The sequence below is a fragment of the Patagioenas fasciata genome, chromosome 16 (genome assembly GCF_037038585.1).
Source record: "Patagioenas fasciata isolate bPatFas1 chromosome 16, bPatFas1.hap1, whole genome shotgun sequence".
NCBI classification, from domain to species: domain Eukaryota; kingdom Metazoa; phylum Chordata; class Aves; order Columbiformes; family Columbidae; genus Patagioenas; species Patagioenas fasciata.
In genome coordinates this window covers 2,465,408-2,482,010 of record NC_092535.1, presented here as the reverse complement: position 1 = coordinate 2,482,010, position 16,603 = coordinate 2,465,408, and the positions used below count along the sequence as shown (strand labels likewise).

The 16,603-nt window shown below is 39.5% G+C and overlaps 1 protein-coding gene across 10 annotated transcripts in view; it reads right to left on the bottom strand.

Moving 5' to 3' along the window:
- Positions 1-16,603, bottom strand: part of PTPRT (protein tyrosine phosphatase receptor type T) — a 382,611-nt gene that overhangs the window by 276,631 nt on the left and 89,377 nt on the right. For all 10 annotated transcript variants that reach the window (XM_065850187.2, XM_071815733.1, XM_065850189.2 and 7 more), the window contains exon 2: positions 7,325-7,450. In XM_065850187.2, the coding sequence (XP_065706259.2) occupies positions 7,325-7,450 (126 nt within the window). The remainder of the gene's footprint in view (positions 1-7,324; positions 7,451-16,603) is intronic.

Sequence of the window (16,603 nt, the reverse complement as noted above, 5' to 3'; positions counted from 1 at the left end):
TGATATGGAGGAGGCTGGACTACCGATGCAGGAGATGCATACATTATTTTTCCCTTTGAGAACATCTGAATATCGTTGCTATTGACTTCTGTTTGTACATGTATAAATGACTTTCAGAGAATAGGCTTATTTAAAACCAGTATTTTTCATGTGCCAAGTTACATGCACTACATATCCAACACTGGGAATAGCAAATGCTAATATATCCTAAGCATAAAAAACGAGCTCTTTTCCCCCACAAATTCCCAATAGCAAGAGTTCTCAGTGGAACCAGTGAACAGAGGTTGTTATTACCATTCCATCCAAACAATCCAACTAAATAGTCGAGTATTTGAAAATCAAGACCATGTACACTGCTCACTATGAAACCCCATCCTGTTTATTTTGAAGCAGGTGGAAAGACTTCTACTTATTTCACTATATTCACTATAATCAGGCTTATGGTAAAGAAACAGCATTATTTAAATAATTCATAACACTGGGATCTTAGATATGGTACAATAGCTTTGTACTCAGATGTTGAGAGCCTGCTAAGTGGTGTGATGGTATTGAGATAGGAGTAAAAAGAAGAAAAGAAAAAGATGAGGGTACTGAATCTATGTCAGGTAACTGCAAGAAGATGAAAATTCATGGAAACAAACCGAGCACGGCTCTGCTATTAAAGCACGAGGAGCTGGGCAACCACCTGTCCTACACTGCTTGCCTTCCCTGCATTCTGCCCAGCCTCTACTTTGAATGTCTATTTAATACCTCAGTTGCTTCCTTGGATCAGTTCTGAGCAGTAATTTTGTCTACGATTTCCTCAGCATTTCCTTCTGTAAATCCTTTCTGTCAGCATTTGTTCATTTTAAATCTTCCCCTTCCTCTTTTCAAACCTGGTCTGTCTTGACTTTGCCCATCTGGCTCATGCAGAATTCTCAGGTCATTCTTCTCTTGGAACTTCTTTCCTATTAGCTATTTTCCATGTCTAGTGTGCTAACCAACCTTCCAGCATAAAGAAGAAACATCCAACGGAGAGGAAGTTCTGTGGCAAATGTATTCAGCTCTCACTAGACCTGCAGTGCTCCCCGATCCTGTCAATTCCTTCAATATCACTAGAATCTACCTATTCTGAAACATTTGTTCATACTTTAGTCACCGCTTTTCCTCTATTCCTTAATACCCACTAGCTTCACGTGTATCATTTTTAGCACCCCATCTTTGCCAGAAAGACCTTCCCATCCCTCATTCTTCCTTGCACCTTGTTCACTCCTGTTCTTCCTTAAGCATGTTTCTCTTCCAGCTCTGAATTTTCTAATATGAGCAAAGGGGTAGTAAATTATCGATCCGACCCTTAGTGCAGGAAAAATTTCCACATAAATAAGTATTTAAATCAAAAGATCTTAGTCAAAACTTGGTTTGTATTCTAGCCATATGGATTTCAACAGAATTTAAACTAGATTTAATCTACTTAGAAAATAACCTCTCTTCCGTCTACTCCCCAACTCCTAAAGCTCTTCAAGTTTTCATTGACAAATGTTTTTCCATTGGTGTGGCCATACAATTCCCTAACTTGGCTCTTAAACAAAAAGCAGTTCTAACACATTTGGCACCCAGACAGCACGTCCTAATAGAGCTCAAAATAATAGATTCCGAAAAACACAGACTGTGTGCTAAAAAGCTGAAAGGCATCAGTTCCTGCCAGAGCCAACAGGTGCTGAGAAAAATTAATATGCTTCAGTACTGAAACCAGGGAGGAACAACACATACAACAGGGCCTTTCTTGTCCTTCCTCCTCGTGTGATGCTGAATGGTGTCACGACGGCGCTTTCAAAGTGTCATGGTCTTGCTAATGGTGATAATGGGAAGGTCCTGCTGCTCACAAACAGCTCTGTTTCTGACAGCTTCCGCAGAAGAGGATCAGAAATAGACTGGCAACAGTTCAAATGCACCGTTTAACACATCAAGGTGCAGTAACTCTGTGTATTCCCCACAGACAGCAACCCCTTCAGGGTCATTTAAAGGCCTCCCTAGAAGTCATTCTTTCAGATTCCTTTGATAACATTTCTTTATACAATGCATGTTCAGACAAGGCTACACATCCTTGCTAAGCTTGATTTCAGTACCAAAGCACCGTCTCCATCCAAGTGGAAACGTGCTTCTGCTGACCTCTCGCAACGGCACGTAGAGAGAAACTCCATCTCACATCTACAATATGAATAAAAAACTGAGATGTAATTTCTCTTCAGTAGAAAGCCTCTAGAGGGCTAAATGTTCTTAATTAAATCAGCTCCTCACATAATGGAACAGCTACCTAGCTACTTAGCTTTTAACTGTGATATTCTTCATTTACAGGTGTGCAATTTCACGTGTACTTAAGTCAAATGCTCCCTCACTATTTCTATTCCATCCAAAACTAGTATGCTGAGCCTCAACAGAAAGGTTATACTTCCCTAGCAGTATAAACCATTATCGTGCACACCCACTAAAACAAATCCAGGAAACTAAGCAATCGACCCACAGAATTCGGGTTTGCATAAAACAGGGATGAATTCTGGAAATGGGAAACAGCTACTTCCAATTGCAAACAAGAACCCCAAAACACGGGTATGAGGTTGCACAGCAAAATAAAAATGCACCATGGAGATCCCTTTCTGCTCAAACCTTAAAAGCTGAGAAATGACTTGAAGTTCATTACCTATCCCCCCAGACTAATGTATTTACTTGTACTCAAGTGAAAGAGTGGGGAAAAACATATTTGATTCATTCTTTGTAATTTCCCCCGGAAAAAATATTTTTTGGAGAAAAACAATATACAAACAGCTGAGGCAAATTTCTTTCTCCCTCTCAGACAAAATTGGATCATGATTCATCATATACACAGTTGAATTTTAATTTATTCCTTTAACATGTTTGTTTGTGTATTTTCTTGTAAGCAAGAATTAATACACCCAGACACAGGAAAATGTTAATTTTACTGCATTGCCTTTTGAATTTATAAATGTTGAGTCTAACTCCTGTTGGCATTCATTCTTGCCTGAAGAAAAAAAGACAAATGTCTGACCTATGCACAGAGGTTCTGTGTTCTTCGTAGAGGTTCACACTAACCTCACATCAGTTATCTCCTGAATGAAATTAGGAGATCCTGCCCATCTTCCACGTGGGCATAGATGGATGGTTACCACCTTCCTCAAGGAAAGCTGTTCCAAAATAATTCATTCGCGCTGTAACTCCATGGTGACACTCAACAAAAAGAGGAAGGTGACACGGGAAAGCATTTGGCCTATTAGACTAACGTAAAACCCCACTCAGTTCAGTGGAGTCCAAGCAGGATTTAGCCATCTGGTATTCATATATACATCACAGCTAGGATGTTCGCCTGCTAAATGAGCAGTTCACGAAGCAACACTAACGATGATAACCCTTCTGTTCTTGCAGTGAGAAGCTCAGAAAGCCCTCTAGTTACCGGAACAAAAGAACACACCCAATCAGATGAGTCCTTATCCCTGATCTCTGCTGCAAGAGATAATAAAGAAACTGCTACAAATTCTCGATTTGGTGCAATGCATTCGAGGGAAGTGAGGAGCTGCACCCACTGAGCAGCTCTAGAGCTGTGTTCACTCAGGGGCCAGGCAATGCAGGGTCATGTAAGAAATACATCTGTGCCTTAACCTCGCCAACTCTTACCCCAAAACACCCACCATTGAGAGGATTGAGAGGACTGGGTCATGTTTAGTCCTGCAAAACAAAACTGAACTGCACGGAACTACAGAAAAGAGAACAACTGATCATTCTCCCCAGTCAAAGATGGAACAAAAAAATAATGAGATGAAGCCATAAAGAGGAAAATGAAGGACTGAGAACCTTTATAACTCAAACAGCAGAACAAGCAGCCCAAAGGCTGTAGAATACTCATCACTGAGGGTGTTCAGGCTTAAGTAAACACCCATCTGTTGAAGAATATTTTGGTATAATTGCTCCTGCTATTGTGCAAGAAGGTAGAAAAACAGTCCCCCCAAAGTCTGAGGATTGGATACCTACAATTCATTTCTTTCACATTTTCGAAACATTTATTCAGAACAACAAACATCTGGTTCTTAATCCCCCAATTAACACTGTTTCCAGCTCTAAGGAATTAATCATAGAATTCGTGGGAAACAGTTTATTTGCTAGCAATGGAGCAGAACAAATTGCCTACAAACTTCTGCATTGGTAATGGAGCAGTTTAATGGTCTTTTTCTTTTTTTTTTTTGACATTTTAATTCAAAAAAATAAAGAACAGAAAGTCATCCCTGGAAAAATACCTTTGCAGCACTGTGTCAGCAGAGAATTACACAGCACTGCAGACTCGGGCTATCACCTGTGCTATTGTAAAAAGTGTCGGATATTATTGATATTCAGGAGGACAGAATTCTGTGGCTTGGTTGAATTCAAAGGGACCTGTTGGTAACTTCCGAAAGCAGGTATGTGTGACCGAAGATGGCAGCCCTGCCAGCGATGCTCAGCTTGTGTCGGCTGGCCAGGGTGGGTCAGGACGTGCTTCCTGCCAACCAAAGCTGCACTGAACACTTACCATCACAACACTTACTTACCATCACTGAACCAACCAAGTGCCTGCTCACCTTTGGTTTTTACCATTTCCACAATATATATTTTAATTTATTCCCAGTTACAAAAAGAAAATAGAGTCCAAAGCATCATCCTGATAAAGAAAATCTACCTTACTGCTTGCGTTCTGGCACTGCTGTCGCCACTCTTTGTGCTAAGCGGCTTTCCTGGCTATAGCTGGCTACCAGAAGAGGCTTATTGTCCCAACACCTCTTTGTTACCACCTCTTACGCCCCACAGCTCAGTGGATTTACACCCTGCTGCTTTTAGCTGCTGTGGAGAAATTAAATGGAATGGAAAGTCAATCACCAAATGTTCTAGTACTCTGGAGTTAAACATGTCCATGTGTGTAAGAATGGAACATGCTGTTCATCGGTTTGTTCGCCAGGTTTTGCCAATAGATGCATTTTAACTAAACATCTTTTATTCTCGCAAAACAGATTTTCAATGAGTAAGCAATACAAGCAACATGCATTACGATTCTACCCAGCAATCCAGCCTCTCAGTAACAGCTCTGACATCTCCGCTCGCTCCGGGCTCTCTCATTGACCACTGCAATTTACTTCAAGGTTATCATGATTTGGACAGCTCTTGAAAACATGTTTTTGTTGTTGGAGCCTTCTGTACACATTTGCTGTGGTCGATCTTCTTTCTCTACCGACTGATTTCCTTGTGAATAGTCCTGAGACGTCAATTAGTAACTGAGTCATTTCCCCTTACGCTCCTTAAATTATCTTCAGCTATTTCTTCATCAGCACATTCCAAGCTGATGGCTGCTTTAGTTTTGCGTTTTTCTACAATAAAGCCTTTGCATTTCTTCTGTGATGTCTAATCTTGACTAAATTTACAGCTGCTCTAACACCTTTATATATTTATTAGTGCTACTGGACATCCTGAATGATGTAGAAAGGAGGAAAATACAGACCTCTCTATTTAGTTTTGTAGAAATAATTCTGAAAGCCTTAGGGTTTAGGGTTGTTTGTTGGGGTTTCTTTTGTTTGTGGTTTTGGGGTTTGTTGGTTTTTGTTTGGGTTTGGTTTGGGTTTTTTTTCCATTGGGTTAGTATTTGGTTAGTTTTATTTTGTTTCTGGTTGACCATGCCATTCCAGACTGTTGCTTGTCTACTGATTTCTCCATGATTCCAGTGTATTTTAGATGACAATAAATCTTCAAATGGAAGCCAAGAAGATGGGGTTTACCTTAATATTCAGGGTTGACAAGTATTGAACTCATCCACTCTAAGCCATGTAAGCCCTTCCATTTGTTCCTTCCTTTCCAAATTGCATCAAATCTGTGCATGCTCCTAGTCCTTCAGATCTCTCTGGGATCAGTCAATTCAAAGATCTGTTCTATTTCTCTAGCTAGATCTCTACCAGGGATGTGGAATAAGACACAAGAGGGCAGAAGCTGAGAAACCATAAAGATAAAATCACTATCACTAAAAAACAACAACGCCAGGACAATGAAATACATTCTTACAGACAAGACCAAAAAACTATAACTTTGACAAATAACTACTTTGGGGATGCCGCAGCCAAGCGGTACGAGGCGTTAAACACTTCGAAGGATCTTATACCAAACAACTTCCAATCTAAGCTGTAATAAAAACAGAAAAATTAAAAACCAAAGCAAACAAACCAAGCAACCACACACATCCTCCTTAACCAAGCCTTGGTGATGGACAAATGTGTTATTCCTACTGACAGCAGCAGCCAGGGATGCAGACGGGCTGTCTATCAATGGCTGTGGCAGGCAGCTGTTGTTGGATCAGCTCTACACGGTACCCTTAACAGGCAGCCAGCAATTACAGGTTTCTTACCCCAATAATTACAGGCATAAGAATATCTCTCAAAGAACATTATATTCTGGTTCTGCCACGGAGCTCATGCTTCTCAGGGTGCAACACGCTAACCAGAATAAATACTTGTTTCTTAGGAGTGAAATCAAAGCCTTAACTTAATAAAGCCAAAGCTTGTCGGTTGTGTTTGTCGTTGTGTCCACTGCTTTAAAGGGGCTGGCGCTGCTATTTTAAGTGGCAAGGAACACAGACAAATTATGAATTATGATTTTTTTTTTAGAAAATTTCAGCGTGCTTCTTAAAGCAAGTTCTTTTTCAATGTGCATCAAACATTCCACAGGATTTTCATTAAGGCTAGAGAATTTACATCCATGTATACCCACATAGAACATAATTGTAACTTCAGCTGAAAAACAAAACTATTTAAAATTATTCTTCAGAGAATATTCAAAGTATCACACATGGAAGACTACGCTATCGTTGGATATTCTCAATGTATGTTAGCAAATTTGGTATTCTGGTAACTCTCTGTTGGAAACATTTTCCTTACATACTAAAATTTCAATGTATGAAATCCCAGGCTAATCAAGCACTAGATACTACAGTTAATTCTTTAGGAATTTTCTTGTCTTTCATAGAATTAGAAACTTAGAGTAGTCAAGAGCTAAATGAGAATTGGAAGGTCCAATATTTCCAGAAATTACAAAGCTCTACCTTTTCTGGTCCCTCAAACACGTATCTCGCCCCAGATAAGATTGCTCTCTGATGCTGGAACATGCAAAAAGCTGGCTGAACCCCACAATTTTATATCTGAAAAGTTTCCTCCCTGTTAAATGCTGGAATAAAGTAAGAATAAGGAATGTAAAAGGATTCAGCAAGGATATCAAACAGCAAGTGTTGGTAAAAAGCCATTTCACATTTATGAATTCATTAACTTACCAGTTGGGACAGCAGGATCCATCGTCGGCTTTTCCCAGGTATTGATCTGCTCCCAGGTAAATCCATTGGTTCCCAAGGCCACACTATAACCACAATTACTGTAGTGCTCATCGAACGAACAACCACCTAAAACCAAGAAGAATACATTGACATATTAATTATTTACTTAAATATTTTGTATGCAAGTTTACACAGGAAAAAAAAAAAATTACTGATAGTTTCCTGCATATTACATTTCAGGCAGCAGAGGAGTTATCCAGAACACATTTCTGTACTTTCTAAATTTTGTATTTGTTGGAAACCTTACTTTTCTTCTCCCCATGCTACTGTTTCTTAGATCAGTTGCCTTTATTTCAAATTACTGTCTTTACATTTTCAAGGCCAATTACAGATGATTCACACACGCAGGACTATTTCTGTTGGGGTCTCAGTAATAGATACTTAATTACATAATCCTCCAGGTCAGATAATAAAAAAAAAAGGAAGAAGAAACGTAGAAGATAAACAAGAACACCATCAGCGTTCCTATAGTGAATCCTCACTTTTTTCACTTTTAAGCCTTGAATTACACAATCGCAGAATCATGGAATGTCCTGAGCTGGAAGGGACCCACAGGGATCACGGAGTCCAACTGCTGTCCCTGCACAGGACACCCCACAGCTCACCCTGTGTGTCTGAGGACGCTGTCCAGTCTCTTCTTGAACACTGTCAGGTTGGGGCTGTGACCCCTCCCTGGGAGCCTGTTCAGTGTCCAGCACCTCTGGGGGAAGAACCTTTTCCTCATGTCCAACCTCAGCCTCTCCAGCACATCTTCTGCCATTCCCTTGGGAACTCCCACAAGCTTGGGTTACACCTAAAGAAAGTTCATCCTTCCTTTTAACCATCTCTTATGCATATCACCACGAAGCTCCATGTAGCATGTGACTATTCGTCAAGGTCTTCCAACTCCATACTTTTTAGTTTCTCCACAAGAAGAGAATAATGTAAAGTCAACAGCAACTACCATTCACACCTTCCAGACTGCTGACTAAGTGATCTTTCCTACTGCAATTCCCAAAATACCTGGATGCAGTTAACTGCCGTAAATAACCTGGCAGCTGCCTGAACACTTGTGAATCAAGGGAAACCCATGAACAGTGCAACGAAATTTTGTATGCCAATGCAGATTTCCAGAACTCGCGTCAAGCACACAAATCAAGGTACCTTATTCCCTGGTAGGATATTCCTACACTGGTGTCTCTATGCTACTTCGGGCATATTTCTCTTCACATACACCCAGCTTTGTCTGCCAAAGACATTTCAGTACTGGATCCATCACACCAGGCAGCGTGGGTCCGGGAGCTCGGACCTTAATCACGCCAACAGTGTCTCTGTACTGCTTTGGTTTTCTCTCTCAAGGCAGCAAGGGCAATTTTTCTCTGCAGATACTACTTCTCCAAAGTCAACTGGACGTATCTAACACTTGAGAGCCACAAGGCCTGAGCGATGCTCAAGGCAACACTAATTCACTCTGCCAGCCAAACTGCCAATTGCTCTTGACACTAATCGTGGAGTTAGATGCACAGAGACATTCCTGACTCTTTATTCCTTCCCAGAGGCTGCATTGCCTACACAGACACAATAAACAGCTGGTAAGTGAGTGATCTGAGGTTCCTTTGTGATAAGGATTAACGAACACTGGGGACATCAAGGCCGCCTTTAGTTTTCACCTATACTTGCTAGCTCCCAAGAAAGCCCAAACTTGCCTCAGTTTCTGTGAAACACCTCAAAAATGACAAACACAAATACATGCCACGTCACCAATATTTATTAAATCCTTATTCTGCTAAAGGACTTGGTGTGCACTCCAACTGCCACTGGTTTTCTAAGCTGTTCTATAAAACTACACATATTATTTCTAGTTAACTATATACTAGAAGGATTTGCAGGGTAGAGTACATGATATTCAAAAACATTCAGTTGTTAAAGAAAAGTTTAAAGATCAAGTTTGCCCTAAAAAAATAATTTGGTATATTGTATATTTTCATTATAAACAAATCTGACTATAGCAGGTCTTATGACCCCTACAAGCTTGCCTGTCTGTTTCAGTAGAGTATCTCCAAATATTTCAGAAGTGTCATTATATAATATTTTAATATTTTTTGCTTTAAATTGACTGTACTTGTGAAGCTTTCCCAGCTGTCAAAAAGAGCAAGATTACGCTTCAACTGTTTCCCTAATTTTTAAAATTTAATTTAGGTGAAAAAGTTCAAATTTAAAATATTCAACACACTAATTAAAATGTCTAAGGGAAAATAAAGGTGTTCTGGATTGCGAGGGAGCGCACCTTTTTCACAGCAAGAGGGTATGAGAGATAATATCAAATACTATGCTCTCAGTCTCCAAGCAGGATATTCTAATTTTGGCAAATTCACTTCAATAGCACAACATCAGCCACACACCGTGTCCACACCACCTCTGTTCAGCACAGTAACGCCGCTGTCTCTGAGCTACTACTTTGAAGGGCTTGCAAACAAATTCTCCGATCCAGCCACACAATTGTACAAGGTCTCGTGTACATGGAGAAAATTGCACAGGTGCTGCTACAGAGTCCCAGAAGCAAATCGAGTGATAGTAACAAAATATGGGGTAGCAATCCTCATTTAACAGAGAAAGCAGCTGTTGATATCTTACTATAACTGGCTAAATAGGTTAATTTTATACATGCTGAAGTAGGTAAAGTTGAAGGAGCTGAGAAGAGGATACAGTGAGAACTTCTGGAAATTAATTGGGAGTTTCCACTGATAAGAAGCAACATCTACGGAAGCTTTAAAGTGCCTTGTTTGATACCAGGTTTGCACGTTATAATTTTAGCCTCAGGATCACAAAGTCGTTTGAGGAAAACGAGAACATTCCAACGTTCACCAAAACGGGGTTCTACATCTTCATAAATTTTTTATGAGGATTTTAGGAAGCAAACCAGGATCTTTCCCCTGGTTGACTGAAAATTAAGCAGTGACAAATGCAGTCACTGAATGGGGCAAAAAGAAAGGAAACAGAGGTGACTGATAGTTAGATAACGCATGTGGTGTTGACCTCTTTTCACAAAATGAAACCCAAAAAGAAAGCAGCTTTTTCTTTCCTGAAAAGGGTCATATTGAAGCAAATAACGTCTCACACAGGAAGGATAAAATATCCCTTGTTTTACACTGCAGGCTTGTAACAATGCCACTGTTCATCTAAGTGATGCTAATTAATTTTGAGCAGACCTATCATCAGTTACTGAGACTTGCCCCCAGATTAAATGTAAACCAGCCTTGCATAAATTGAATGCCTCCTTTGAATACATAATTGAATTTGCAGAAGTGTGCGCCAGGGGGGTGTTTAAATAAGTGCACAAATATGATAAAAAGAACTTCACGCCATTATATCTAATTCAGTAAGCAAAAATAATGGCAGGGCACGTTCCAATTAGTGTTTGATTTATTTATGTTAACAAATCCAATTGGTAGAATGTTTTATAAAGTCATCCAATGTCAAACTCATAGACTCACCAGATTAAAAACAAAGCAAAACAAAAACAACAACAACAAAAACAACAACAACAAAAACCCCACACCACATACTGAATGTGAGAAACCTCATCGGTTATCCTGTGTTTCTAAACACACCCAGAAAGCAGCACAGCATCAGACATAATTTCATTGACCCTTTACAGCCTTTCCAAGGTGGGAAGGATTAGAGTCAGCAAGAACATCAGTCTCATTTCTCCCACCCCAGGCCTAAAGACGCTATGTCCTCCCAGTAATAATTTTTTCTTCCATCACTTTTCGCCAGAAATTACTCATCCCTGATGTGGAACAGTCAAAGTTTATCAATTATCCTCCTAACCCCACAGAACCACTCTGCCGCAAAACAAGCACTGTGGCTGGGATTCTGACATGCACGGTACAAATATTTCAGCTGTATTTCCTGAACTTGTCAGGTTAAGATAAGCTTTCATGCTTAAATTCATTATTACAGGTTTCTTTTTGCAAAAGCTTGCCTACAAGTCTCATGATTTGAGCCCTAACCCAGCTCATATGTTCATTACTAATTCTGTACTTCATAATCCACCAAGGATCAGTGAAATCGCTTTCAAGTATCCTAGGAGTAAAACTAACATTACATGTCATTTGTTTAAATTTGTATGTCCAAATCTAGAATGACTCATCTAACTTCACTTGCCAGAATACACATCCTTTATTTAATACCAAGAATATCTTTGCTTCTGACAGCTTAGCTGTCACCCATTTCAATACCTCAATATTAACACTTTATTGCTTTATTTAAGCATAAGTACACACATATCTACAATCTCACTGGATTTGTTTTTATGCTACAGAACAAAGTCAGCCAGCACACTGCGCCTTTCCAATGAACCCTAACTTTGCAAGTTCAGTTCATTTCAATCTGCTGAAACACACCAAGATTCATTTACATAAAGAGTTTTCAGACTTGCCCATTCCAATATAACAAAACTTTAAAAATGAACACCGGTTTTCAAAACCATGGACAGTTCTTAGAGTTTCCTCGTCGTCTTTTCTTGGGATTCGAGCTAAAAACATTTTAATTCATCAGCTGACTGGCCTTCCAGCCTTGAAACAGGTTCCTGCTTTATTCATAGTATGACAACATGAAGATTCCTTTTTAAAAATGCAAATTTGTAGCACTTGTTTTTATTCTTGCAGTTTAAATGTAAACCTTACTTTGCTTCCATTTATTTTTTAAATTACAGGACCAAATTTTTTCCTAATGCAATGCATTTCTCTATTCCAAAAATCCACCTTAAACGATTAGCCACAATTGCTGAAGATGTGATTAGTTCTGTTTGTTAGTAAAAAAACATTTCTGGGTATTCATTGTTTCTGTAGAAAAGCTAACACTGCTTTTCTTTCCTTCCAGCATCTGAAAATTTTTGGGTCTAATTATTCAGTATATCTTAACAGGATTATCTAACATTGTATTTAGTATCTAACACTGTATTTATGGTGCATTTTCACCGAATTCTACATCAATTATCTCACCAGAGTCTTGATCAGTCAGTACTTTCCATTGACTTACTTCCTCTCAGCATTTTATAATACTACATGAAATACCTATTCAAGCTGTGCAGTCATTTAAATTATGTACTTATTTTACTTTTACCATCTACTAAGGCAGCAAAAAACTGTCTGGAGATAACCATTTCTCACTTATTTTATATTCCATTAGTAAGCCTATCTTTCTCAATAAGCTTTTATACAAACTTCAAATTAATGTGTTTGAACTTTAAGCAAGAAGCAGTCATTGACTGACTCATATTATCCCCGGTGATGAATAAAATATTGTCTTAAAAGATGCAATTTCAGGAATACCAATACCATCTACATGTCGTCTAATTTTCTCCTTTCCCTGTACTACTGTTCCTTGAATGCTGCTGGGGCTCCTGTTTTGAAGGAAGATTCTCCTTGTAGATAAGATGTTTTATTTGAAGTTCATGGTCAGAAAACATGAAGATAGCCGCTTAAATAAGGGTAGGAAGTCTGGTTTGTTGGCACACCAGTGAACACAGCACAAAACTAAACAATCTGGTTGCAATCAAATGTAATTAGAACAAACTTTTATCATTGTCAGAAAAGAAATCAAGAGCTTATTGGGCTGGCATTTTCATCATCATTCCAATTAGCTCAGTCCACCCAAATGAAGCCAAAGGAAGGAAATTAAATCAGTGCTGAACTTCAGAAAGTGCCCTGTTCTCTTTGGCAGTTCCCCTGTTCAGCCTGCAGAGGCTTCTGTAAAGCTCTTTGCACTTGGCATCCTCTGAAGCTTCTCCACCCCATCACCAAAGCCAACACCTTACACGGGCTCGTGACTACAGCTCACTCGGACACTCAAAACTACCCACAGTATCCATAAGGACAACCAGGTATGTGTGTATACATACACATCGCATCTGTATTCTAAGTGGCTCCAAGAAGAAATATCAGTAATTTAAATGATGGGTTTTTATAGAAGAATATAAAATGGTAGGTTGGTTCTTGGTGAACAATAACAATATTTTGCTTAAATTGCTTTTGAAGAACACATGCAATTAGCGCTCCAGCGTTTTGCAGGTCTCCAAAGGCTGCTCCTTGATATTTGAGGTAGCGCACTTAATATGTACTAGCACAACTGCATACTTGTTGAATATCAGAAATTTAGATAGATATTGTCTGTTATTGAGTATCAACAAATAAAATCTAATTGGCTAATACAATTGTGATAACTTGCAATGAGTGTTGCAATTTGTATATCTTGTTAAATTTAATAACATGGTTATTATAAGCTACTCTCTGGGAGTGTCTGTATAAATAACTTTCATTGAAGTCTATCAACTCTTACAGCTACAAGTTTGTATTAATGCACTTCTCAGATTGAGGTTCACTCTTACAAAAGATCATTTTACTTGTTGCTGTCAGTTACGGTTTCAGATGACATATAAAGTGCAATGTCAAGAATACGTGAAGATATGTATTTTAAATTGTTTTCCGTTAAACCTTGATCTTCATTCAATGTGTCAGGAGCAAGTCGAGCCCAGAAATGACGGCGCTGAGCCAGCTGCTTCGCGTTTGGTGCCCCGGGGTCAGACTGGGGCTGCGAGGGCAAACATCAGACGGTGCACAAGAACTTGCAAATTTTGGTCAGTTGATTGATGGCTGAGGTTCCTTTCCTGTTTAACCATATTTCCTATTATTGTATGCAAGTGCATGTGCAAAACCTCCTCTCTAATTACAGTTATGAATCTTTCGCTTACGATACCTGACCCAGTGCATTGAGCAGAACTGCGGTGTTGTAAACTCCGCATTAAAGAGGGACAGCAGGGGAAAGGAGACAAAATTAGGGCAACATTAACACGAATGCGGTTCTCTCTAAAGATAGCTCAGATTTTGCTAGAAAGGAGGCCACGATCGCACATCTCAGCATTAAGCATGTTATTCCAACACATCCATAGCCACCTGCAGCCAGTGACAAGTCACCAGTAACCTCACAAAGCGACCACCGGCCACGTTTCGCTGAGACAGTCCCGCTCAGTCCCTGCAAGGCAGCTTGTGTTCATCCTCTGGCGTGGGGAACTCATTTGCTACTAGCAGGTTGTGAACAGTTCAATATCTGCTGAGGTTCTTGATCTGAGAGGAATTCCAAACTCTAAAATAGACTAATCGACAACATTTTATGTTTACTACGTGCTTCACTTCAAAACAGTTTCAGGTTGTAATATCCTTGTCATATGAACCTTGCTTAGTAACAAACACATAAGATTCCTATTCCATCCTATTCCATCCTATTCCATCATCCAAGGCCTTTTTCCTGTCTCCGGCAGAGATCATCTCCAGTTTGAGGTCAAAACTTCAGATGATGCTTTTCCAACAGAAAATATTTTTGAAGAAAGATTTTCTGAATTCCCCAGTTCTTATTCCTTTAAAACAGCATCAAGCCTGAACTCTGCCAGGAAGCATTAAATGCTTAAAGCACTTCTAAGACTTGAAAGACATGGGGTGAAGACATCTAAATGCAATCACTTTTCAGGATACTGAATGACCAGACTCTAATAAGAAATCCTTTTCTGTCAGATAAACCATGGTTTCAGTCATCATTTAATCCTTGGTTCATTGAGACACGTGAACCAGGTGCTCTGAGCTTTTTATCCCCAAGCACACCAGCACTTCGCGTTGTAGCCCAAATGTAGCTGAGATGGCCCCGTGAAGCACAGAGTGTAAAAATCCAAATTTGAAACATGCTTTGAAATAGTTTAACTGAGGGTACATCAATATTTCCTTTTAGTAACCTAGCAGGATTGCGTTAACATCTTCTACATAAGTCTAAGACAAGACACTTCAGAAGTAGTTCAGACAAACTTTCTATTACTGTTCCTACACCAAAATACTCCAGGTTCACAAGAGTAATTCAGATGCACAAAAGGTCATTTACCGGACATTTACTTCTGAAAATAAGGTCTTACTAGCAATTTAAGAAGAAAATTGTCTTTGCTTAAAAAAAATTCCCTTTACACTAGAAACTGAATGACACTGTCTCCATAAATTAAACAACCACCTTTGGCATGACACTGCTTTAGGCACATCCTCATCAAGCCCTGTCGGATATGTTTCCCACTTGATTTTGGTAGATGGAAGGGTATTTGTGAGTATGGCTACATGCAGTATTCAACAGCACAAGAAACTTCATTAAAATGTAATACATTCCCAAAGCCCCCAGGTGAAAGTGCAGATACTCAGAAGCAAAGATTTTCTTTTAAAAAGTGTCCTCCTAAAGATTTCAGCGATGCAGTTCAACTGAGTGTAAAGTTTCTAATAAATTCTTCGTTCATTTTTTTATAGGTCATTTTAATTTTAAGATATCTGTTCAAGAATCTGATTCATTAAATATACGATGCTTCAAAAGATTATACTTATATTACGTAATACAGAAATTAGACTCTGTTTCTGATTAGCTGAATTGGCATTAAATATGCTTGCCCAATTAGAACCATACTGCAATTATATTGATACTTTAGTTAACTACCCATTAGGCACTGCAGCCAAAAATGTGAGAGAGACAGAGTGAAAGCAACGTTTTCTTGGTGTTTGTCCTTCTCCTAAACTGAGGCAATCCATAATCTTTAACCGTTCAGGTAGAAGTCCTAACAAACTGCATAAAGGTAAAAACAACAATAAATAAGCTAATCAAGCATCCTCATTTGTCCTCTACACACTTTGTAGCCCATTGGAACAATTACGGCATCAGACCATCTTTTTACCCGAGTCCTCTCACAGTCACCTGGAATCACAGAACAGTTTGGGTTGAAGGGACCTTCCCAGCTCCCCAGTGCCCCCCCTGCCATGAGCAGGGACATCTTCACCAGCTCAGGTTGCTCAGAGCCCCGTCCAGCCTGGCCTGGGATGTCTCCAGGGATGGTTCATCCACCACCTCTCTGGTCAACCTGGGCCAGGCTCTCACCACCCTCAGGGGCAACAATTCCTTCCTCATGTCCAGCCTGAATCTCCCCTCCTTTAGTTTAATACCATCGCCTCCTGCTCTATCACAAGAGGCCCTGCTGAAAAGTCTGTCCACATCCTCCTTATTGGTCCTTTTTAAGTTCAGGAAGGCCACAGTAAGGTTTCCCTGGAAGACTGGCAAAGGAAAAGATAACAAAGCATTTTGCACACCCTTCTTAAAAACAGAAGAATGGCTGAAGTCTGTCAGATATCTGGGAGGCATCACTTAAAAAAGACACACAAGCAG